The 25699-nt window shown below is 40.6% G+C and overlaps 1 protein-coding gene across 4 annotated transcripts in view; it reads left to right on the forward strand.

Annotated features, from left to right (window-relative positions):
• The window catches only part of DTX2 (deltex E3 ubiquitin ligase 2), a 39192-nt gene that overhangs the window by 6363 nt on the left and 7130 nt on the right, over positions 1-25699 (forward strand). For 2 of the 4 annotated variants that reach the window (XM_034420911.3, XM_034420910.3), the window contains exons 2-5: positions 718-1101; positions 3883-4501; positions 14860-14918; positions 20261-20392. In XM_034420911.3, coding sequence (XP_034276802.1) covers positions 822-1101; positions 3883-4501; positions 14860-14918; positions 20261-20392 — 1090 coding nt within the window. In that variant the 5' untranslated portion in view covers positions 718-821. The remainder of the gene's footprint in view (positions 1-717; positions 1102-3882; positions 4502-14859; positions 14919-20260; positions 20393-25699) is intronic. The other 2 variants (XM_087883421.1, XM_034420912.3) reach the window with 1 other exon arrangement.

A 25699-nucleotide genomic window follows, 5' to 3' on the forward strand; every position in this document is an offset into this window, starting at 1 on the left:
CCCCAGCAGTGATTTATCTGCTTAATGTTCCAGGAATAGAATAATGGTCTTAAATTACAGAAACGGAGATTATGGTTGAATGATAAGGAAACTTTCTAGCTGTAAGTAAAGTTCAAGCAGTGGAAATAGAATCAGATTTCTAGAGAAGTAGAAAGTATATTCAAGCAGACATTGTAGAGACAGCTCTCTAGAGACCTAGATCAGGGGTCAGCAACCTACAGCTCTGGAGCCGCATGTGGTTCTTTCACCCCTCTGATGCGGCTCCCTGTCACTCAAAATATGCGTCACAACTGCCAAAGTGCGACACCCACCTGGCACGCAATTTATTGATCTTTTCAACTCTGGGTAGGCCAACCATGGATAAATCCAAGAAAAGAAAAGTTTCAGAAGAAAACGGAACGTTTAATTCAACTACATATGCTAGTTTTGGGGCCGTTCAAGAAATAGTCAGGCACGGGAAGGGTTTTGTGGCTCCCAGTGTTTTCTTTTCTGTGGGAAACGGGTCCAAATGGCTCTTTGAGCGTTCAAGGCTGCAGACCCCTGACCTAGATAGATCATTTGTATTAACAGACTGTAGCTCAGGAATTAAAGGGCTAAATAGAATCTGTCTTGGAAGAGGTGATATTAATCCAACTTTTGCACTGTAGGTTAGCTGCTAACAGCTGAGAAATGATGGTTGATATCTCACGATTAACGTCCTTTCCTTTTCCACCACAGGTCTGTCAAGGTATCGTTGCTGAAGATGACCGATTGGATTCTGAATTAACACCACTTCCAAATCCCTGTCCACCTTTTTTAAAGTGGGCAAAACCTATTCAAAAATGGCAACTTTGCCAAGTACATCTGCTGGGCCTCCACCATCCCTCACGGATCCAGGAGTGGCTGTGTGGGAGTGGCAGGATGAGTTTGGCAGGTGGAGGCCATACCGAAGTAGCGTGTGCAGCTTCATTGAGCAGTCTTTCCAGGTTCTCATGGTGAAAGGCCGGCGATCACTGGGAACCTGGCCTGTCAATGGCAGCATACCCTTGGGACAAGCTGATTCAACTCTGGCTCCCTACATAATTGACCTACCGAGTCTCACCCAGTTCCGGCAAGATACAGGTAAAAAGCAGCTGCATTATCTGCATATGGATATAGCTTAATAGCGGACACATCCATCATGATGGAGAGCAGTGTTTCTCAATGGTGACTAAGGAATTCTGGGAGTCCATACAGTAAAGTTGCTTGGTTAAGAATAATTTTTGTAGAGCATTCTCTTCTAGGCACAGTCTGAAGTGCTGAGAAGGAGCTGTAAACCTGGATTAAATCTCATTTATTAGGTTGCCAATATTTTCTTGGCCTCAGGTTTTATTACGAAATATAGGAGAATGGTATCTCCCACAAAACAACTCTAGCTTTATGATAAGGGCAGACTTAGTGTGTGTTTGTTTACAGTGGGGTTTGTTGACTTAGAGTATTGTACCCGCTGAGTAAATTATGGCTTGTTAAACAAATCTTGGCTGATGCGTGGTATGTGAACCCATTCTTGTTCTCAAACAGCTGTCTTCTGAGTAGATCAATGGTAATAGTTTAAATAACGTAAAATAGCTGGCAGCCAACAGCTATCTTCAGGATATCAATGAAGGATACCAATGATAACTAATCTTAAAAGATTCTGCATTTCTTTTAAAAAAAATTCTAGTTTTTTGCAGGCTTCTTCCTCCCTCCTCCCACAAATAGAATAAGTTCGGAGTTATTTTTATGCAGCCCATTAACCTCTGCAGCACATCAGATGGATTTTATAAAAAATAAAACAACCATCTACAAATCATCTGAAATACGCCCCGTGAAAAAGACAACTCTGGATTCTGCTTCCAAGCATTCTGGTCTCTTCATAGGAAGTGAGAGAAAAATGACAGGAAACCACCTTTCTCGAGACAGAAGGAAGCAGCAGCTTATCTTGAAATGGGCTCTAAGCATTTAAGAGTCTCAGTTGAGAACAATGAAGATAATGGCTAAATGAGGGAAGTGGGGGGGCACGGATGGCGTCTGTCTGTGTCCCCCTGTCTGTTCATTGCACCAATCAATGTCATTCCCATCCCCCACAGGAGTAGCTTATAGAAGTAATCCTCGACTTATGACCATTCGTTTAGTGACCGTTAGAAGTTACAACAGCATTGAAAAAAGTGACTTATGACCATACAATCCTTGCAGCACACCAGTAGTCACATGATCAAGATTCTTGGCAAGTGCCCTGTACTTATGATGATTCTTGGCAACTGGCATGTATTTATGATGTCCTGGAGTCACGTGATCCCTTTTTGCAGTCTTCTGGCAAGCAAAGTCAATGGGGAAACCAGATTCACTTAACAACCCTGTTACTCACTTAACAACTGCAGTGATTCACATCACAATTATGCCAAGAAAGGTCGTAAAATGAGGCAAAACTCACTTAACAATGGAAATTTTGGGCTCAACAGTGGTCGTAAGTTGAGGACTACCCATATAAGAAAAGTGGCTACGTTCTTTATGCTGAATAATGTAATTATTTGTGGCAGGTTTTGGTGCCTTTTTTGGTGCATTTCAATCAGTCTTGACTTCTAGGCAAGTCCCTGCAGTTTTCTTGGCAAGATTTCAGGTGTGACTTGCCCCTGCTTGTTTTTTAAGGCTACAGTCCTGTCCAAGCCGTCTTCGTGCTTAGGTTGGGACTAGAATTCATGGCCTCCCAGTTTATATCCTGATGCCTTAACCATGTCACCAAACTGGTTTAATTTATGACAATATTTAATGCTTAAAAATGAATATATGCTACACAGTTAAGACAGTTCCTGTCCTCAGTCTCCAGCTATAAATAACATGACACAAAGGAAAAAGGAAGGAGGGAAAAGTAAAGTGAGCATTGTCATATTGTGTGTTTTTAAATAACACATAGATAAGCAGTTAGCTTTTTATGCAAAACAAGGTAAAACCCTTTGATTTTCATATTGCCTGATCAATTCAAATACAATGGAAGTTGGCCAATTTTAAACTGGTCTTTAACTTTTGAACTTGATTCTCAAAGAAGGGATCCTACTTAGTGGCGCTGCCGTGAATGGAAATGCTCCTTGGTAGAACTTCTGGCATTTCTTGTGAAAAAATAATCAGATAGCTGGTGATTCAAAAGAGTTTTCTATCTCTGATCTACTGGACGGACTGCTGCAAAAATGGTCAAATAATGTATCCTGGCGTTCTTATTTTTTTCTCCTAGTCCTTTGATGGCCAAAGGTTGCACGCAGAGCCCTCTCTATGGGCACACGTGCCATCGCCAGCTGCTCTTCTGGTTTACGGCATGCACATACACACCGACCAGCTGATCTTCGTGAGTGCCGGAGCGCTGGAAACGGCCAAAAAAAAACCCCCAGCCAAAAAACAGACTCTTTTTCAGGCTTTTTTCCAAGCTGTTTCCAGGCCATTTTTTGGGCTGTTTTTGGCCCAAAAATGGCTTCAAAACAGCCCCCCAAAATGGGCCAAAAAACAGCCCTGAAAATGGCTGAAAAAAGATCTGAAAATGGCAAAAAAAAAGGGGGGGGGCAAAAATGGGCCAGCTGGTCCTAGGGTTTCCGGTACTCCGGTACATGCCTGGACCAATTGGCCAGCATACATGCACGTGCCGGGAACTCAAAGACCAGCTGAGCACGCTGGCCAGTTGGTCTTCGGGTTTCCGGCGCACACGCATGCACGTGTGTTCCGATGTGGGCACTTGGTGCCGAAAATGTTCGCCATCTCTGTCCTAGTCTAATGCGAATGAGAAATATCACAGCAATTAATACTCGGTTTCCTGGGCTATGCAAAATCCTTCCTTTACGGCTTTTAGTTTTGGCGTCTAATGATCTTTTTTGATTTGTCGTGATTTTTCCCTCTTAGGGACCATGAGAGCCGTACACAGACATGTCTTCCAGCTTGATTCGGCACCTGGACAGGGAGTGGTTTGGGAGTGGCAGAACGACGAAGGAAGCTGGTTTCCCTACGAGATGAATGTTTGTGTCTATTTGGAGCAAGCTTTCTCGCTCAGTAGCCCTCAGGTGGATCTTGGGCCCTTTGGTTACAATTATGGGATTGATTTTGTATCACAGACCCAGATCAATAAAACCACTGGGTACCAGCGAAGAATCCGTCGGTGTGTGGACTCTCCATACCCAGTAGCCACAACCCCAGGGCCTACTCACAGTGGGCCCACCTGTTCATGCCAACAGTGCTTGTTGAATAGTGGAACTGGCCCCATAACCTCACGGTATCGGCACTCAATGGTGAATCTTCCTGGACATTCATCAGGAACGACTCCCAAATTCCTTACTGGTATACAAGGGGCCAATAGAAACTCAGGACTCGGTGCTTCTCTGGTGGGCTTTGTGCCTTACAATAAACCAGCCCTCTCTGGAGCAAGATCGATGCCAAGACTGAACATGCAGAGTGCAGGGTCAGCATCGCAATCTGCAGCCATTGGTGGGGCCAGCTCAGCGCACACAGCATCCAAAGGAACCAGGTATGCTTTCCTAAGGTGCCTTCCAGCTTTGTTGGATGTCGATGTCCCATCCACGAGTAGGATTATTTATAGACTTACTGCAGTATTTTTATCTTGCTTCTCAGACAGTTATTGACTCCCAGAAAGGCTCATGTCGATAATAAAAGAGAAGAGTCATCGTGCTATCAGGAATCAGATCCCTTGAGCTCGACTGTGGTTGTTTTATCATTGTTTGATAGTGTCCTTTTTTTAAAATAGCACTTGGTAGCTCTTGATTCTTTGGCTAGTAGAAAAAGCCAATAGCCCAAAACTGCTGGGGTTGGTTTTTTTTTTTTTTTTTTGCTGATGGATTGGAAAAATGGCTTTTCCTCTTTTTTTCAATAACATTCCAGAGAATGCAGTTTCCCAGTGGCTATATACCCTGATGGGAGAAGCAAAATTGCCAATTTCTTTTGCTTTCAAGCCCAGGGAAACTGCCACTGAAGTGAGTGAGTGTCCCAATGTTTCAGATTCATTATTTCATGAGTTCTATAATGTTTACAAGTGCATTATGGAGAGATGGAGGCTTTATGAATGTGGAGATGAGGGAAAGTATTTTCTTCAGTACAGGCTGATGTTATGGTCATTGTTGGTGCTGTAGTAATTGTTGATGCCATGAGTGTAAATTAATACTGGACTTGACCAAAATAAAATAATATTTACCTGGCAGAAGGTGTAATTAATTAATGGAATGTGTTGCCAGTCTTTGGTATTCAGGATCAACTAGGTGGCTTTTTGAAATGGAATAGAATAGAATAACAGAGTTGGAAGAGACCTTGGAGGTCATCTAGTCCAACCCCCTGCTTAGGCAGAAAACACCACTTCAGACAAATGGTTATCCAACATCTTCTTTAAAACTTCCAGTGTTGGAGCATTCACAACTTCTGGAGGCAAGTTGTTCCACTGATTAATTGTTCTCACTGTCAGGAAATTTCTCCTTAGTTCTAAGTTGCTTCTCTCCTTGATTAGTTTCCACCCATTGCTTCTTGTTCTGCCCTCAGGTGCAGCATAGCTATTGGAGAATAGCTTGACTCCTTCTTCTTTGTGGCAGCCCCTGAGATACTGGAATACTACTATCAAGTCTCCCCTAGTCCTTCTTTTCATTAAACTAGACATACCCAGTTCCTGGAACCATTCTTCGTATGTTTTAGCCTCCAGTCCCCTAATCATGGGACTGGAGACTCTTTCTAGAGTCTCCACATCTTTTTTATATCATGGCGACCAAAACTGTATGCCGTATTCCAAGTGTGGCCTTACCAAGTACATTATAAAGTGGTATTAACACTTCACGTGATCTTGATTCTATCCCTCTGTTTATGCAGCCTAGAACTGTGTTGGCTTTTTTGGCAGCTGCTGTACACCGCTGGCTCATATTTAAATGGTTGTCCACTAAGACTCCAAGATCCCTCTCACAGTTACTACTATTGACTAATAAATTCATGTCATCTAACACTTAATTGCCCTGTGAGGCCCTGGTTTATATATTCTAAGGCAGGGGTGGGCAATTGTGGCTCTTTTACAACCTGTGGACTTCAACTAGTTGAAGTCCACAGGTTGTAAAAGAGCCACAATTGCCCACCCCTGTTCTTAGGCAATGTTTCTCAACCTTGGCAAGTTTAAGACACGTAGTCTTCAACTCCCAGAATTCCCCAGCCAGCACAGGAGCTCAAGTCCAGGTGTCTTAAATTTGCCAAGGTTGAGAAACATTCTAAGGGCAAATGGGCTTCTTTCGTCATTTTGAACTTCTCAGTGACATCTGGCCACCCAAATTTAGAGGTGCTGTTGAAACATGTAAACAATTTGGTAGCAGTCAAAAAAACTCAATATCTTTTTCCTTCTTCAATTTTTATTTAAGAGGGAGGGAAATTGAGGTTGAAAGAAATCATCTGCCTAATGCCAGTACAAGTAGACTTTACTTTGGATAGGATAGGATAGGATAGGATAGGATAGGATAGGATAGGATAGGATAGGATAGGATAGGATTGAATTGAATTGAATTGAATTGAATTGAATTGAATTGAATTGAATTTTTATTGGCCAAGTGCGATTGGACACACAAGGAATTTGTCTTGATGCATATGCTCTCAGTGTACATAAACAATACATTCATCAAGAATCATAAGGTACAACACTTAATGAGTCATAGGTTACAAATAAGCAATCAGGAAACAATATCAATTCGTTTAACAACATTCAAGGTTACAATAGTGCTGAAAAAAATGACTTATGACCAGTCATCACACTTAACAACTGTCACAACAGCTCCACAGTCATGTGATCAAAATTTTTGGTGCTTGGCAACAGGGTGGATAAAAATCAATGATTTTTTTTTAAAAAAATAAAAAAAATCAGATTTTTTTGATTTAAATCGGATTTTTTTGATTTTTATCGAATTTATTTTAATAAAAAACTTTTGGGGTAAAAATCTATCGTAAGATAGTTTTCTATTTAAGATACATAAATAATTTAGTTTATTCAGCATGAAATGGAGCTTAGTTATGTAGCATGAGGCTGTATATTCTGCAACACTGGGACTATCGGTGAGTCAACAGTGGGTCAGAGGAGTAGCAGAGATGACAGCTGCTCTTTAAAAATTATGATTTAAATCAAGTTGATTTAAATCAAGCCTTTTTACTAGTGATTTAAATCATGATTTAAATTGTGATTTAAATCAACTTGATTTAAATCAAATCCACCCTGCTTGGCAACCATTTATGATGATTACAGCAGCCTGGGGTCCTGTGATCACCATCTGTGACCTTTCTAGGTGTGAAGTGTGAAAAACTGTCATAAATCATTTCTTTTTCAGTGCTGTTGTAACTTTGAACGGTCACTAAGCAAATGGTTGTAAGTTGAGGACTACCTGTATAAGCTCGCAGGTCAAGGATCCGTGTATCAATTTCAGGCTGAAGCATTTCCAGTATAGAAAATCAGCCAGATCATAGGTGACGGGGGAAAAGTCCTTAAAGCCTTGGAAACCTGTTGGCAGAACAGGGAGGCTAAAGAATCGGAGCTAATATTTCCTTCACTTTTGCCTTGATAACAGATCCTGTATATCTGTGTTAAGATCATCGTCCTTATTCTTTACATTAAATTGCAAGAAAGATTAGAATAATCCATATCACTTGTAATGTGGTCTTTATCTGTAGTTTTCTATCTCAGTTTACACATACAGATCAGATTGTCTATGGAGATTCTCAGTCCTCCAGGTCATGGTTGTCTCAAAGGTGCATTTTTCAAAAGGCAACTGGACTTTTTGTTTTGTTTTGTTTTTCCTTTTAGACATTTCACTTCTCATCCAAGAAGCTTCTGACTGAATGATGGCAAATTGATCATAAATCCTTCCATCCTCCACCGTTCAGTCAGAACTGAAGAAGCTTCTTGGATGAGAAGGGAAACGTCTTCAAGGAAAAACAAAGTCCAGTTGCCTTTTGGTACAGATGTGGATATTTTGGTACTCAGGTGATTTAACTTGTAGTTATGAATTGGATCGGGCAGTTGGGCATCCACTGTGTGTTGGATTCAGAATTTACTATGAGATTTTTTTTTTAAGATGTGACCTTCACTTGCAGATTCTAAACAGAGACCTGTTTTTTGAAAGCAATGCTGACGTTTCAGAACAAGGTATAAGCTTAAGCCGAGGAAAGGGCTATTTCAACACCAGGAGACAACATTAGATAGCTTTTGTTTCTATCTCCACATAACAGCCCCCCATCGGAAGCATGTAATTACTTCTGTCTGGGCAAATCTAACCTACACAATTAGTAGAAATCCGAGAAGGAAAGCAGCAGTAGTTCCAATACTTGGGCTAGGTTAGTTTCCTTGCCTACCTTTTCTTCTATCTGTGTTTCAAATTAGAACATTTCTCCTTTATTTTCAGCTGGCCAAAACAGTTCCCTTTTGTGTTAACTCTCTGCTTCCTGTCTGTATATCTTCTGCTGTGTACTTACATGAAAGGAAATTAAGGGATATATGCGTGGAAAATGAAATAAATGATTCAGAGTAAGTCATTGTGCTTATTCTAGAACAGGGGTGTCAAACTGGCAGCCCACAGGCTGGATGTGTCACATGTGCAAATTTTTTTAGATTAACAGAGTTGGAAGGGACCTTGTAGGTCATCTAGTCCAACCCCCCGCCCAAGCAGGAGACCCTACACCATTTCTGACAGATGGCAGTCCAATCTCTTCCTGAAAGCCTCCAGTGATAAATCTCCCACAACTTCTGAAGGCAAGCTGTTCCGTTAGTTGATTGTTCTCACTGTCAGAAAATTTCTCCTTATTTCTATGTTGAATCTCTCCTTGGTCAGTTTCCATCCATTATTCCTCGTCTGGCCTTCAGGTGCTTTGGAAAATAGCTTGACCCCTTCCCTCTCAGTGGCAGCCCCTCAAATATTGGAAGACTGCTATCATGTCTCCCCTGGCCTTTCTCTTCATTAGACTATCCATGCCCAGTTCCTGCAACCGTTCTTCATATGTTAGTTAGTTAGTTTATTATATTTATATATCACCCTTCTCCTGAAGGACTCAGGGCGGTGAACAGTCATGGTAAAAACAATATACAACAAAAATTTAAAAACTTAATTAAAATAATTCAATCAGTGGCCGAATTTAAAACACCCAACTAAAATCATTTAAAAACCCCTATCAAAACCCAATTTGTTGTAGTCTCCAGTCCCCTAATCATCCTGGTTGCTCTCCTCTGCACTTTTTCTAGAGTCTCAACATCTTTTTTTTATAGTGCGGTGACCCAAACTGGATGCAGTATTCTAGGTGTGGTCTTACTAAGGCTTTATAGAGTGGTATTAGTACCTCACTTGATCTTGATTGTATTCCTCTGTTATTGCCATTTAGGATTGCATTGGCAGTCACATGCAGGCCACGCCCACCCCAGTTCCATGAATGGGGAATACATTGCTTGTTTGACACCCGTGTTCTAGAAGATTTGATTTTTGTTTAGCTTATGGCAAGATATTAAAAAAAAGACTTTTAAGAAATAAAAATGGTTCTCACCAAGTAATTCTCAAAAGAAGAAACAGTACCCATGCAAACTAGATGAAGTGCTGACACTCAAGTGGAAAAATACCAAGGGGTGGGTAAAAAGTACCAAATTGATCAAGCCTTTCCAAAATGATAAGAATGGATTGCAACTGTAATTCAGAGCCATCATATAGAAATAGGTGCTGGTGCATGATGAATTTCCTGCCTCACTTCTCCTAGAATTCAAATTTAGCCAGTTGGTTGAACTCTGAATTATATATAGGTACATATAGATGTGATTCAAAAAGTGATTAGGGTTGTAAGCCTACTTTTGTACCTATACAGTACTAAGAATAGTATGCAGCATTGGAGGGGTTATAAATACCCTCTTAATATCTGTCTCTGTAATAATAGTACTTACAAGACTTTGAACATTTGCTCCTAGTTGCACTTGTGTGAATAGGGACCACAAAACCTTTGTGAAGCTATGAAAAGTATGTTTGCTGGACTAAAATTACAGAATGTAGTTTATATTATACTGATGTATGAAACTAGGAAATGCAGGTAGTCCTCCCCGTAGGGCCACAATTAAGCCCAAATTTTCTGTTGCTAAGTGAGACAGTTATTAAGTGAATCTTGCATCATTTTACAACCTTTCTTGCCACAGTTGCTAAATAAATCATTGCAGTTAAGTTAGCAAAGTAGTTAAGTGAATCTGGCTTGACCATTGATTTTGCTTGTCAGAAGGTCGCCAAAGGTGGGATCACGTGACCTGGGGACACTGCAACCATCTGACATATATTGTAATTAGATGGTTCGAGACAAAGCACTTGTCAAAAGGGAATCAGCTTTGACTAAAGCCGGCTATTCTTCTGCGAGAATGTACTACTCAGCTCTACCATCTCTCAGCTCTACTCCAGAGGAGCCTTTCATATATTTTAGTTACAATATCTATTAGTCTGTAATTGTTAGGATCCTTTTTATTCCTGTTTTTATGTATAGGAACTACAGTTGTCCTCTTCCATCCAGATGGGATATGGCATCTGGATCAGGGGTGGGTTCTAAAATTTTTTACTACTGGTTCTGTGGGCGTGGCTTATTTTGTGGGCATGGCTTGATGGTCATGTGACAATTCTTTAGGATTTAGCAGAGGTACTGGTCTACCAGGCTTTTAACTGCTTGCAGAGCTGTACCGGTCTACCCATTTGTTCTTGGAGCGTTCCGGTCTACCCATTTGTTTTTGGAGGCAACGGTCTACCACCAAACTGCCTTTTAACACTGATCAGCTGTAGGATGGCCCTTTGAAGCCCCACGGCAAGAGTTTAAACAGTTTTTTTCCTTCTAGCTGTTCAGCTGGGACTCGGGAGGCAGCGAATAGATTGGGGGTGGGGCCAAATAAAAGGTAAGAATAATGTGGGGGGCGGGGGTGGGAGGGCCCAGCTCCCGAACAAAGAGAACTGGTTCGGTGACATCATATCGTCACCACTACCAGCTCAGCCGAACCGGGAGGAACCCACCACTGATCTGTATATATATGTAAATAAACTTACCTAGAGGCGGGTCCACTAGCAAGCGTATTTTTTGAATGGCTTGGCTGATGGAAGGTCCTTACCAGGCCTTTTATAATAGATTCAATCCTGTTTTCTAATATTGGTGGCCAGAGGGGATGTAGGTTCAGTAGGTAGTAAATCACTACTTAGTAACTATTTCTCAACAGATTCCAAGAGACCAACTATGTAATGATAATAGTTTTTTCCAGTCTCGGCAGAGATTGGTATATCAAATGCAAATCTTTGATCTTTCTGAATTATATATAGGTACATAGAGGTATGATTCAAAAAGCGATTAGGATTGTAAACCTACTTTTTGTACTAACTATACAGTACTGAGAATAGTATGAGCCGTGGCACAGTGGTTAGAAAGCAGTATTGCAGGCTAATTCTGCTGACTGCCGGCTGCCAGCAGTTCGAGTCTCACCAGCTCAAGATTGACTCAGCCTTCCACCCTTCCGAGGTCGGTAAAGTGAGGACCCAAATTGTTGGGGGCAATATGCTGACTCTGTAAACCGCTTAGAGAGGGCTGTAAGCGCTATTGCTTTCAGAACTCCAGCTACAGACTACCAAAAATATAGCCATGACTTCTTGCTGACAGTTCAAATTCTAACTAAATTGAAGAAGCGTTAACTGTCTATCCTCTATTTAATGAGTTATATTCTCGTTATATTTATATTCTTCCGTTACATTACATTATACTTCTCTTCTTAGAGACAGCGTTTTAGCTTGAAAATGTACAGAGGAACATCTCTGAGCAAATCTCACAGCTGCCTTCAATTTCCTTTTTATTGAACAATATTGTCAAACTAGGGAGATCTCTCTATACTGAAACTTTGGGAGCAGGATTTAATTATTTGGTGGTTGGTCAACATGGGGCACAGATTTGTGAATGCACTAAAAATTTACTGCCACTCAGCTGTAGGTGACTGGATTGTTAAAACCCAACTGATAACACAAATTGGATCAGAATGACAAAATCTGATCCTAAAAGATGGCCCGATTCCTGGCTCCTGTGGGTGATTTGCAATAATGAATGGCAAGTTGTAGGTGGATTCTCTTAGGGCAGTGTTTCTCAACCTTGGTAGCTTGAAGATGGGTGGACTTCAACTCCCAGAATCCCCCAGCCAGTGCCGCTGGCTGGGGGATTCTGGGAGTTGAAGTCCACCCATCTTCAAGCTACCAAGGTTGAGAAACTGTCTTAGGAGATGGGGTCAAGAGATTCAGCTGCAGCAGGGACTGTCTGCAGCATAGATTTAACTGAGGATGTCCAACCTTGGCAACTTTAAGACTTCTGGACTTCAACTCCCAGAATTCCCCAGCCAACCATGCAGTCTTAAAGTTGCCACGGTTGGACACCCCTGATTTAATTGTTTCAAGCTCGCTCAAAATCAACTGTTCCTCCGGGGGAAAGAGAGTAGCAAACCACTGCGTTAAATCTTCATCCTCCCCCCCCCCAAAAAAATTATATGAAACCTGTATTTTTCCTTTAATTAAAACTAAGGTATTTCTTTCCTGTGATTATCCTGTTTTGACCTTGAAGGAGTTCTCCATTTTACAGATAGTGAATGGTTGTGATTAAAGAGTGTTAGAGGTTGTGTCATCCTCCCTCGCTTGCTTGGCTCCTCTCCCAGAATTTAGCAAAGGATACAGCTCTTATCAAAAGCAGATACTGCTGGAATGCAGGGTGGATAAAAATCAATGATTTTTTTTAAAAAATCAAAAAAATCAGATTTTTTTTATTTAAATCGGATTTTTTTTTATTTTTATCGAATTTATTTTAATAAAAAACTTTGGGGATAAAAATCTATCGTAAGATAGTTTTCTATTTAAGATACATAAATAATTTAGTTTATTCAGCATGAAATGGAGCTTAGTTATGTAGCATGAGGCTGTATATTCTGCAACACTGGGACTATCGGTGAGTCAACAGTGGGTCAAAGGAGTAGCAGAGATGACAGTTGCTCTTTAAAAATTATGATTTAAATCGAGTTGATTTAAATCAAGCTTTTTTACTAGTGATTTAAATCATGGTTTAAATTGTGATTTAAATCAACTCGATTTAAATCAAATCCACCCTGCTGGAATATCCAGTAAAAGCTCCTTAAAAAGTTCTTAAGTTTGAAAAGTATTGAGGGGGAAAATAAACTGCCTTGAAAGTTAGCACTACTCTTTTAGATCTAGGGTTGCTAAGAAACCAGGGTTTCTGTAAGCTTTTGTGAGATTTATGTGCAGCTTTGAGTCAGGGTTGACTCCTGGCAACTCCCTGGACAAGTCCCTGCAGAGTCGAATCTCTTGCTGCTTTTAAGCTTTTGAAAAAGGAGATTCTATTCCTCAAGTATTGCTTAATTGCTTAACGCATTGTAAGCCGCCCTGAGTCTCCGGAGAAGGGCGGCATATAAATTAAAGCAAAAAAAAAAAAAAGTAGGTGATCCAATATCGGCTGAAAATCTCAAATTGAAAAATAGCTGGCTGGGTTTCCTTTCCTTTCAGGAGATTCAGGCAGACACTGAAATAGTTAAAAAAAAAAGTGTGGGGGGGGGGAAGCTGACTTGCCCACCAAAGTAATGGGTGGAGACAGGCAAAACTGGGAAAGTCGAATAATGATTCAGCCAATCAGGAGAGTGGATTTCCCCTTCCACGTGGGCTTATATAGGAAGGAGGGCAGCCGCCATTTTTTTTGCCTGTGGTTTCGCTTTCTCTTTCCCTCTCGGTGCTTCCTTTCCCACCCCCAAAGTTTCAGAGAAGATGGCTGAAGGCCGGTAAGAATTAAAAGCAGCAACATGAATGGATGCATGCATGCATGTATGCATGAATGAATGAATGAAGATAGCAAGCTGGGGTCAGTGTAATAGCTGAGATTTTATGAACTGCCTTCCATCCTTTCTAAGGTGGGTAAAATGAGGACCCAGTTTGTGGGGGGAATAAGCTGACTTTGTATAAAATATACAAAAGTATGAAGGCTATAGCTTAACGCATTGTAAGCCGCCCTGAGTCTCCGGAGAAGGGCGGCATATAAAAATAAATAAATAATAAAAAAAAAAACCTGGGAACTGTTCTAATGTGCGTGTTGGTAAGAGAATCCTGGGTCCAGGATGGAGGAGGATCAACCTTCTCAAAAAGCCTTCGTTTCTTGCTTTCTCCCTTTTCCTTTCCTTTTCCCAGATCTCTGGCCTCGCTTTTCATAACAAAGGTTTGAAAATCTGGATCAGAGGTTCTCATTTTGCCAAAAGGATCTAGCCTCTTCCGCAGACTGTGAAAGGGACAGAGAGGGAAATCGGTGGCAGAGAGGTTTTCTCAGGAGTAGAGTAGCTGGTGTGAGCTACTTGGTCCTTTTCTCCAGGAGTTGCAGGGAGGATCATGCGAGAGGAGGATTTGGAGACCACTGATAGCAATCGGTTTATAATAGCTACTCTTTTGTCACCCCGGATAAAACCTCCAGTTTCTCATTCAGGATAATTTAGAAGTTGTGGCTGCTCCATCACTTAGAAGTTGAGGCTTCTAAGAAGAGGCTGGACTGCCACTTCTCTGGAATGGTACAGGATCTCCTGCTTGGGTGGAAAGTTGGACTGAGAACCTCCAGAGTCCATTCCAAATCTGTTTTTCTGTTACGATCTCTTATTCTGTTGTCTAAATTCTGTTCGTTTCAGAATTCAGCCAGCTTTGGGACAAAAATGTTTGTTGCCTCAATAAAGGTGTTTTTTTTTTTAACCACTGGGAATAAAGTTCTCATTGTCCAATTTTGTCCTGATTCTTTATGTCTGCCCTAATGATCTTTTTCCAAAACTTTCTTGTTGTTTTTCTGTCTCCTCAGTGTACCAAAGTTACCAGTGACCATGTCCAGACCCAGCAAAGTGAATGAAGCTCTGGCAGGTAATGGCCCGCCATCTTTTTTTTTCCCCCATTCCACACAATCCTATGGTATTTTACTTTGGAAAACTAATAGCCCTATATCAAAGTCTTGACTTTTTTTGTAATTTACCAGTTGGTCCAGCACACCTTCCGGAATAAGGATGCTGACTATAATTTTTAAGCAATGATTCATCTGAGGTGAAGTCATCACAAAATGTCTTCATCTCGGGTGAATCTGTTTCTTAAGAGATTCTGCATTTCCAACAGCTGCCTTGACAACCTCCAACAACCCCATCCTCTGACCTTTGGATTTGCCAGGTTGCAATATAGAGGAATTGGACCATCATTTTGTATAAGTTTATCTGCTCTTACTAGTCCTCAGCCCTTTTCTTTACCTCTTCTGGGAGATATCTAGGAATTGATATGGCAGGTCTCCGCTCTACAACTGAACTATGGTATCTAGTCAGCTACTATTTTGTTAACCTACCCTTTTTTGAATTTTTAAATTGATCCTTATTTTTACTTGTGTTAATCTGTTTCTAATTGTTTATAATGTATGCTTTTATTTATGTATTTATATTGTTTTACTATAATGTTGTGAACTGCCCAGAATCTCTTTGGTGATATGGGCAATGTAGAAATTTAATAAACAACTAACTGGGTTCCTGCAAATATATAAATCAAACATCCAGTTGCTTATTCTAAAATGGTAAATTAGTCTTTCTCACCACAGTTTTGTTTTGGGAAGTATCTTTCCCAGTTCTTTAACTTGAAAATCTGGGAACTAAACATAGTATTTGCATAAAAACACACTACTTATAAACTGATATTTGACGCAGTAGACAAGGGTGGACAGAAAACTGATTCATTTGCTCAGGATTTGCATTCCTGTCCTGGGCTTTTTAATTAATCTGGGTTTTTTTTGCAGACAAAAAGCATTTTCTAATATTAGAAAATTCAGAGTCAGATATGTAAAAAAAATCCTCATAAAGAGACTTCTTTCAATCTGGAATCCTTTTGTTTTTACATAGCAAGAATCCCATAGACAAAGAGGAAGGGGGCACTAGTGATGAAAGGATGTTCCTGGCCCTTGGAGTCACATTACTCTTTGACTTCTTTTTCCTGTTTTGAGCTGCTGCATATATTTAATTTTTATGTCCTCATCAGATGATGAAGAGAGAAGCTATAAGCCATAATTTCTGTAAATCTCATAGTGATTATGTCTTTTAATGTGCTCTTCACTGTAGCTAGAGTGCCTTAAATGACTGCAATCTTTACTACAGTGCAAAATCCGATAACTTGAAATAACCATAAACAATAAAAACGAATTGTATAGCTACATATTTTTTTATCTTTCTGCTTTTATTGCTAATGATCCCCTTTTCTCTTGCTTTGATAAAATGGTTTTCTAATGCAGAGAAGCCTTGTTTTTTTGTGACTGAGATTTCTAGTTTCTCGCTCAGATCATTCCACCCCCACCTTTACTGCTCCAAGTGGCTGCTGTAACCTTCTATAAATGTTTGGAAAGTAACTTCCTATTTTATAGAATTATAGGTCTATAACATGCTTTGGAAGTCTTTTAATCCAATCCTCTGATCAAGAATCAGGTCAAGAGTCTTCAGACTCAGAAAAACGTCTGTCCAAATGTTTGATAATTAATAAGTAATTAATAAAGCAATATTATAGGAACCGTTTTTAGATTTAGTATTTTGGATTTCAGAAAGGGGAGATACCTAAGAAAGCCACCCTGAGGGGTCTTTTACAGGAAACTCCCTGTAAAAATAGCTAAAATCAGGATTGCTGTTATTAAGCTCTCCCCACTTAGCATATGAATATGCCAAATTCCAGTCTTATCTGATTGCAACCTCTTATGCAATTCAACTCCTATGAGGACTGATTCAGAAGCTGATTAAGCAGCTCTAGCAATTGTTTTAAAATGCTAGAGATGATCTAAATTTAATAGGAAATTTAGTATGTCTTAATGAAACCAACACCCTAGGAATCTTAGCATTCATATTTTAAAGAGCATGTTTATGATCTTTAGGATTGAGGACAATCCTCAGTGAGAGAAACTGAAATGCTGCCTGAATAAAATACCTAGTGCCTATAGTGGGTTTCTTTTTCACTAGGCCAAATAGAAAATACTGGTATAATGAAATACTGCATACAAATTACCATTGCTAGTACATGGGAGCTACAAAATTTAACTGTTCCTGGCCCACTTGTTTTAATGCAGAGAGCAGACTGCAGCATTTATAGAAGCTTGCCCTTAAACAGCACTGCTGTCTCCAGGCTGATTTTCTTTGTTTCTAACATATAAAACAGATTATGTCCTGAGGAAATGCAGAGTATGTTCAGACTCTCTCAGCAATTAGGCAGGTTTTACATATGAAGGAGCTTTTACAGAGAAGCTCACTCATATCTCTTTCTCACAAGGGAGGGGAGGAGGGGCTTCAGTCAGCTACACATCAGGAGAATTGAAACAGGATCATGTGCCATTCTCGTATTCTGTCTGCGGGATCCTTCATCTGACCAAATCATATGGCAAGGGTTGACAAACTTTTCTATTTTTTAATTTCAGGCTCTACTATACAATAGCTCTGGTGCTCCTCTTCCTCCTAACCCCAAAATCTCATGAGACTTGGGCAAAATAATAATAATAATAGCCTTTATTGTCATTGTTACATCATGTATACAACAAAGTTGGTTTAGCCTCTACTGGTGCAATCCATAACAGAAAATACAGGACAACACAGTTCCCAATTTATACAAGTAATTGGGGAAAGAAAAAATATACTTTTGTTTATGGGAGACTTTGGAAGTATAGGGAGTGTTGTGTTATTAACTTGTCACACTCATGGGTTTTTAGAATAAGATCCACAGAAGGAATTAGAATTTGTTAATAATATAACCACAAAATTATTTTAGCCCAGTTCCCAGTATTATAATTATAAAAGCAAAGGTGGACTTCTGAGCACAAAGCTAAAGAGACAGCTGCATTCTGAAATAGTGATGCTCTTTCTAGTCTACCTATTTACCCTTTTTTCACCTTTTTATTTTACTCCTTGTCTTCAGCTCCACCAGTAGTCAATATCTGTTTCACAACAAAACAGGAGTGAAATCTAAAATTTGTTACTACCAGTTCTGTGGGCGTGGCTTGGTGGCGGTGGGGTAATGTGACTGGATGGGCGTGGCCAACTTTTTTTTTCTTTTAAAAGCATTTTTTCTACAACCTCTTTAGAAAAAATGCTTTTAAAAGCCTCTCACGATCCCAGCTGAGCCACGGGATCATCAGAGGCTGTTTTTTTTTACTTTTAAAAGCATTTTTTTCGGCTGAAGAGGGGCACAAGGATTTTTGCTACTGGTTCTCTGAACCACCCGCCACCATCGCTACCGGATCGGGCGATCCCGTCCGAACCAGGAGCATTTCACCCCTGCAACAAAACACAAATTTTTGAATTCTGCTCAAAAGCTTGTTTTCCCAGTTAACCATTCACTTTCTCCTATTATAATTTTTGCTGTATAATAGGCAGTTTTACATTGGGAAGTTGACCAAAGAGCAGTTGAGGTCATTGTAGCATCAACCCAGGTCCTTGGGGAAACCTTACTTAACTCCCACTCACGGTTTCTGCAGTGCTTGTAGACATTGTGAAGGTGCTTTCCTAAGTATCTTCACATCCATAAAGATAGCAGACATTTTGAAAGAAAAATGAAGTTCCTGGGAAGCATAGCTGAATTCCATGACTTCCCTGCACTTCCATGTAAAAAGAATGTCACATATAGCTTCCATATAGCTATGGAAGTCAAGCAATTTAGAACGGTCTTAAATATCTGTATAATATTTCTTATTGTGCTGTAACATCCACTAGCATGCATCTGGCTGGCTGGCTGGCTGAATGAATGAATGAATGATTGAATGAATGAGTGAATGAGTGAATGAATGAAAGAAAACAGAGACTAGGCACCAGCAGTGTACATGGAGCTGCATTTCCAAAACATAAAAGGAGGTTGGTTTTTGTTTGGTTTTGCAGCCTCACCTGTGTATTTCTTTGCTATTGCATTTCTGGCTTGTTTGTGGTGAAAGGACATTCTTTGATGAATTGGTTGTACATAGCAACCAATCTGCCTGTGGTTTGTTGTAATTCAATCAACAATGTTATAAACACATAGTTTATCACAGGGATAGGCAACCTTTTGGTGATGGGGAGACCTACAGAGAATTTTTGGCAGGACAAAGGTTGCAATGAACAGGATTTGGGGCTTGGTTGCTGCTTTTCTGGAGGGCTTTAGAGGTGATTCTGTTAAAACTATATTATGTCATTGCTTACACAGCAGTTTCTCATATATTCCTAGGCTCAAAATGCACTAGCAACTTTTAGCAGGCTTTAGGAATCACAAAAAGTTTGAAAGTAACATGCCATGGGGTGGGGGGAATGAAAATGGCTATTGTATACATTTGAGAGTCCACAGTTTTTGTTTTTTCCACAATGCATACTAACTTTCTAATTATACTATTGTATAATGATACTATTATCATGTATTAACTTTCTTAAGGGCAGGAAGTTTTTGTCTTGGCTGCTGTCAGTGCAGCACTATGGAAGTCAAGCAAATGTTGCAGTTCCTAAAATCTGCATTTACAAGCATTTAATTATTTAAATTATTTTAAATTATTTCATTAAAGGGATGTGGTGGCTCGGTGGCTGAGACGCTTAGCTTGTCGATCGAAAGGTCGGCAGTTCAGCGGTTCGAATCCCTAGTGCCGCGTAACGGGGTGAGCTCCCATTACTTGTCCCAGCTTCTTCCAACCTAGCAGTTCGAAAGCACGTAAAAAATGCAAGTAGAAAAATAGGGACCACCTTTGGTGGGAAGGTAACAGAGACATCTTCGGATAGCGCTGGCTCTTCAGCTTTGAAACGGAGATGAGCACTGCCCCCTAGAGCCGGGAATGACTAGCACATATGTGCGAGGGGAACCTTTACCTTTTACCTTAATTCTAAATTGAACATAGGAGGTTTTTCCATTTTCCTCAAGCAGAAAGAAAAAGAGTGGAAATGCTGTTCTGAAGCAGGCTGTTGCTTGTGTGGCTTCGCCCCATATCCTTGTCTCTTCCAAATTGAAGAAATTGTGTCTGCCTTCCCCTTGCCTCAAAACAATCCACTGCCTTCCCTGTTAAACATGTTGCTTGCTTTCCTTTGGGGGTTTGCTTTGTCGCTTGTTTTTGAAATGAGCATCGAATCAGAGGTTCTTGAATCGGGGAGGGATGGGTTCCTTTTTTTAATCTCACAAATGGTATGATGAAATTTTTCTTTCCACCCCCTTCTCCCTTACCTGCCCTGTGCATGACTGTCTCATGTCCCTTGTAGGCATGATGGCCTTTCTGATGTCAGTCCCTGGATTTCCTGTGCACCTCACCCAAGCGCCTCAGCCTGCCCGTGCCCATAGAGCCTCTAAAAAACTCTGCTCAGTTAAGGGAAGGAGGAGAGTGGTCACCAAAGGTAGCTCTCTGACTTGCTTGGACTCGCCGAGAGTCTCCTTCAGTTGCTGCTGCTGCTGCTGCTGTTTCTGTTGCCATCTTTGCCTCCTGTTTCTCTTTCCTGCCCTGCGTTTCCTCCTCCTTATTTTTCTGACTTTTGACCAGAAACAGTTTGATTAAAAAACAAATGGCTTTGGTTACTCTTTCTACTAAGGCAGGGGTGTCAAACTCGGATTTCATTGAGGGCCGCATCAAGGTTGTGTTTGACCTCAGGGGCCGGGGTGGGCGTGGCAGCTTGACGTCACTTGTGTCTGGTGTCCCGAGCAGTCTGCCAGCGAAAACGGACTCCTGAGCTCAGTTTCTGGCCATGACGGCCTCCTACCGTCCTCTGCCAGTGCAAATGGAGCTTGGGGGGGAGGGGCACGCGCTGCCCTCCCAGGCTCCGTTTTATCTGGCAGAGACACTGCAGGCCAGTCCTTTGCTGTTTCCAGGGCGGGTCAATTCCAGCCAGTGGGCCTTGAGTTTGATGCCCCTGTACTAAGGCCTAGCTTTCCTGTTGCCCGAAAATTTTGACACAATTCTGCTTTATACGCTGCTGCTTTGTAGGTCTTTATTTTTCAGCATCAGCACGATCATTTTAGCACTTATGAAGACCACCCACATACCCAAATAGAGAAGCCAGCTGTGGCAAGGTTGTTTTTCCCTCCCCACTAAATGAAGAAATATGGTAAGGAGAAGATGTGACAGAGTAGTGCTTATACAGGTGGCCCTTGCTTAACAGCCACTCATTCAGCAGTTGTTCAGACTTGTAACAGCACTGAACGAGTGGTACTTACAACTAGGCTTGAGGAGTTCTGACTGTTGCAACATCCCCATTGTGATGTGGTTGCTGTTTGCAGCCTTCCTTGTCTGTTTCCAATAAGCCAAATCCATGGAGAAGCCAGCAAGAGGTTGCAAATGGCAGCCACATGACGTCCTTGTTTTAACAACGGCAGCTGTGAGCAGCTGGAATTGCCATTGCTAAGCAGCACAAAGTGTGACTGCAGTTTGTGATTGTTTCGTTTAGCAATGTCTACACCAGTTCCAGCTGCTGTCATTAACCGAGGACTACCTATATAGACTAATGGACATTCACATTGCATTTTATTAAATTATTTGCATCATTTATTTCTATATCTCTTCCATACAGTTGCAGCTTGAAGCAGTTAAAGCAGAATTGTAAAAAACAACAATGGGAAAAGATTTTTAAAATGGGGGAAAGGAAGGGTAAACTATTCATCCAACATTTGTTCATTGAAGGCATTGATGAGGAAACATGGCAACTGAAGATTTAATCAGTACTGGTTACATCTGGTATTAAAATGTTTTTAGGATTTGTAGTTTTTTGAACTTAGAATTTTAATTTGTCTTAATTAAAATCTTAAAAAGTAATTTTGCACCAGTCGTTGCCAAATCCTCTTTATATTATTTATACACTTTCTTACATATTGCATTGATGATGTTCGTCCATCGTGTTCAAAGAGGACCTTGACTTGTCTTCGAACATACTACATTAATTAACCTGTGGATTCCTTACACAATATCCATTGATGGGCACTAACTTGGGTGGCTTTAGGGGATTGAATAAACTCATGGAAATCAGCTCTGGATACTTGATGCTGCCCCTAAATTGAGGATATTAATGCCGCAAAATACCAGTTGCAAGGAAACAATGGGAAAAGGTAACGAGATGGCTGCTTGTGAGTATGTCAGATCTTGGCTCTTCTAATCCACGATTGGAAGATGCTTTTGGGACAAATGAGGACCCAGATTATGGGCGCAATAAGATGACTTTGTATAAATATACAAAAGTATGAAGGCTATTGCTTAACACATTGTAAGCCGCCCTGAGTCTCCGGAGAAGGGCGGCATATAAATTAAAGCAAAAAAAAAAAAAGGGAGGAGGAGCACCAAAAGAGTTAGAAGAGTTGCTTGGAGAGATTAAAACTAGGTAGCCATCCATATATTAATTGGTAATATAAGCAGCTGTATTGGGAAAAAAATACTAACAGACTCTCTGAGTCTTTTGATTTTTGGAAAACACCAATTTTTAAAAATATTGCTGGCACCATGGTAGAATTGGATTTATTGGTTAGAAGTGTAATTTGGAAGCTCTACTTTCAAGTCATGCTGCCACACTCACTCCAAAATAATCCATTTAAAGTTCCTATATTGATGTTAATCTTCTCTCTCAGCTCCTTTCATGATTGGTGGCATAGCAAGTGGGGGATGGGATGGGGGTGTTATCTTCTGTGCCTTATTTACTCAGATCACCTAAAAAGTTAAAAACCTTAATAATTATTTGAATTGATAATATGAGGTATCCAATTTAGAGATATAGAATTCTGTTTGTTTACATAATAATATACTTTGAGACGGGTGGGCTTCAAAAATTTTAGCAAGGGATTCTCTGCCCAGTTGCTGGGTGGGCGTGGCCATGGTGGGTGTGGCCTAGTAGGGCTCCTGCACCATGGTGGGGGAGGCATTTTTGCCCTCCCGAGCTCTGGAGGCTTTCTTCAAGCCTCTGGGAAGGCAAAAACGGCTTCCCCAGGCTCCGGAGGCCCCCTGGAGGCTGGAAACAGGCCCTTCCCAAACTTCTGGTAGGCCCATTTTTCGCCCTCTCTGAGCCTCCACGCACGCCCTGCACTTACCTGTATCCAAAATGGGCCACGTGGAGACTCCTGGGAAGGGTGGGGTGGATGGGGCCATCCAAGAGTGGGATTTGAGGGTTCTTCGAACTGCAGAATTTTAGCTAGAGATTCTCCCGAACCCCCAGCAGCCAACCCCTGCTTTGAGACAAGGGCTTCTCAAAGCTGCCTCTTGCCTTTCTTTTGTCTCCAAGTTCCCCTAGCTTCCTCCTTTTCTTTCCTTATACAAAAGTGTCCACTTAAAACATTTTTCCACATGGGCAAAAGGCAAGTAGCCTACTATTTCATCACAAATATTGGCATTTTCTTGTCTTTTAGAATAAGCTGGTGGGGAGAGGAATGTGTTTGTGGAAGAGTACATAGAGTACATTGTGGTTTTTTTTTCCTATCCTCATTAATCTGTGTTTATACATTAGCAGATCCTTATTTTTCTTAGATGCAAACCACTCTGCTGTAATTAACAGCTGTGAAAACCTTCACAGCAGCACAGTGCCTCTAGCCAGCTTGATACATGTACATGCAATCACCCCACACGCCACCCAGAAGACCTCAGAATTGAGCAGAATTGTTTATATGTAAATATAGGAATGAAACATTTCTGCAATCTCTTGCGCTTTCAGCCCTTTAATATATTTTTTTCCCAAGGCGGATTTTGAGGGCTCTTCCTTTGAAACCCACACAGACTACCACTAATCCCTGAATCACTGGTTGGGATCCATTTTGCACTTGAAATAATCCCTCTAGCCTACTTATGGTTGGGCTTCCCTGGCTCTGCTGCCATCCCATAATAATGTTCTTGGTTTTAGCATTCATGGCCTGATCTATGGAAATGGAACACTCCTCCCCCAAGAAAATATACATGATTAGTTTAGTTAATCTAGAAAGCCTAGTTCAGGGGTCTCCAACCTTGACAACTTTAAGACTTGTGGACTTCAACTCCCAGAATTCCTCAGCCAGCTGGCTGAGGAATTCTGGGAGTTGAAGTCCACAAGTCTTAAAAGTTGCCAAGGTTGGAGACCCCTGGCCTAGTTCCTCAGTCTGTCAGGCTAAAGATAAGCATTTGCTTTTAACTATTTAATATCAGGCAAGTTATAGCAGGAAAAATAGCACAATACTCAGAACTGCGTTGTGAAATTACTTTTTGAGATCTGTTCTAATAACTGCTAGAAAGTTTCCAGTATTTTATGTTAAAGGCCTCTAAAAACATATTTCAACTTGTTTGCATTAAACTGGATTCTGGAATCATCCACTAATACGTTTTTTTTCCTTAGGGAACACGGTCATATCCTTTACAGAACATTTTTCTCTTTGTATGTGAGTTTAGTGAAAACTTAAGTACGAACCTATTTATACTTTTTAAGAATATCGTACAGGTTTTTACTTTAGCCACTTTTATGTTTTGGAGATCATTATACTGTTGTAATTCTTTTAATTCTTTTAAAAATGCATAAACCTACAGGAGAAGCCCTCAGCTTGCATAATTGACCATTAAATGTTTCTCACTGTGTTTATGGGAGTCTTTTTGTATGCTGCTCGGGAATTATTCAGCCAATAAATTTAAATAAATAATAACCAGCTGATCACTTCCATCAAGTGACAGCAGAGGGTTGGCTTCCAGCATTCATTGACACAATTGCTTGCAGAACAGAATGGCAGTACATAGGTGGACCAATTTTTTTCTGTTTCAGCCTGGGGTCTGTTAGTCACTTTCTCAAGCTTATTTTAAGATCTTTTATTAATTTTTTCACCTCAGAATTTTGCACCCCAAAATTATTGATGGTTTTCTGATCAAATCACACATCTCCATAATTCTCCCTGATCAGTTCCTCAAACCCAGAAAGCCTTATGTGTTTGGAAGGAGTGAGCTTGACTTCTCAGATCACTCTTTTGTTGAAAAGCCATTACCCATTACATTACATCCCTTCCTTGCCTTTTGACCTGTAGACCCAGAGTAGCTTCACAAATAGCTTCAACCATTTTCTGAAATGAATAGGATGTACATGCACAGAAGTGTTCTTTTGTGAGTTCACAAATTTTGGTAGTTGGAAAAAATAAATACTGGGTTTCTGACCATGTAGGTTTTTGCCACTATTGCAATGTAGATTTTTGTTAAGGAGAGAAAGGTTATGGCAAGGACATTTTCAAAGCCTCCTCACCCCAAATGTTGTATATCGGATATGGACTTTAACTCCCAGAATTCCCCAGCCAGCATGGAAATAAAATGGGAGTTAAATCTTGATGCATCCAAAGGCAAAACTAGCTTCAAAGTTTAACTCCCATTTTATTTCCAAACTCTGTAATAAACTAGAACAATGTTTCTCCACCTCAGCAACTTCAACAGGTATGGACTTCAATTCCCAGAATTCCCCAGCCTAGAGTAAAATGACATCCTTAGCCATAATTGATCTTCTAATTCTTTTTCCCGCCCATAGATGCCTTTGCCTCTGCAGCAAAAGGAATAGCCATATTCCTTACTTGCATACCATTAAAACTGGCTGCTTTCAGATTAGACATTCAAGAATGACTGTGCTGGATTAATTTTCTGGAAACATCTCTTCTTTCTTCTTTGCCTGCCAACTTAACTTGCCTATGCCTCCTGCTGCTCCCCTTCACCTCTTTTACCTCATCATGCCTTAGTGCCG

The sequence above is a fragment of the Pantherophis guttatus genome, chromosome 1 (genome assembly GCF_059756535.1).
Source record: "Pantherophis guttatus breed Tessera chromosome 1, ASM5975653v1, whole genome shotgun sequence".
NCBI lineage: Eukaryota > Metazoa > Chordata > Lepidosauria > Squamata > Colubridae > Pantherophis > Pantherophis guttatus.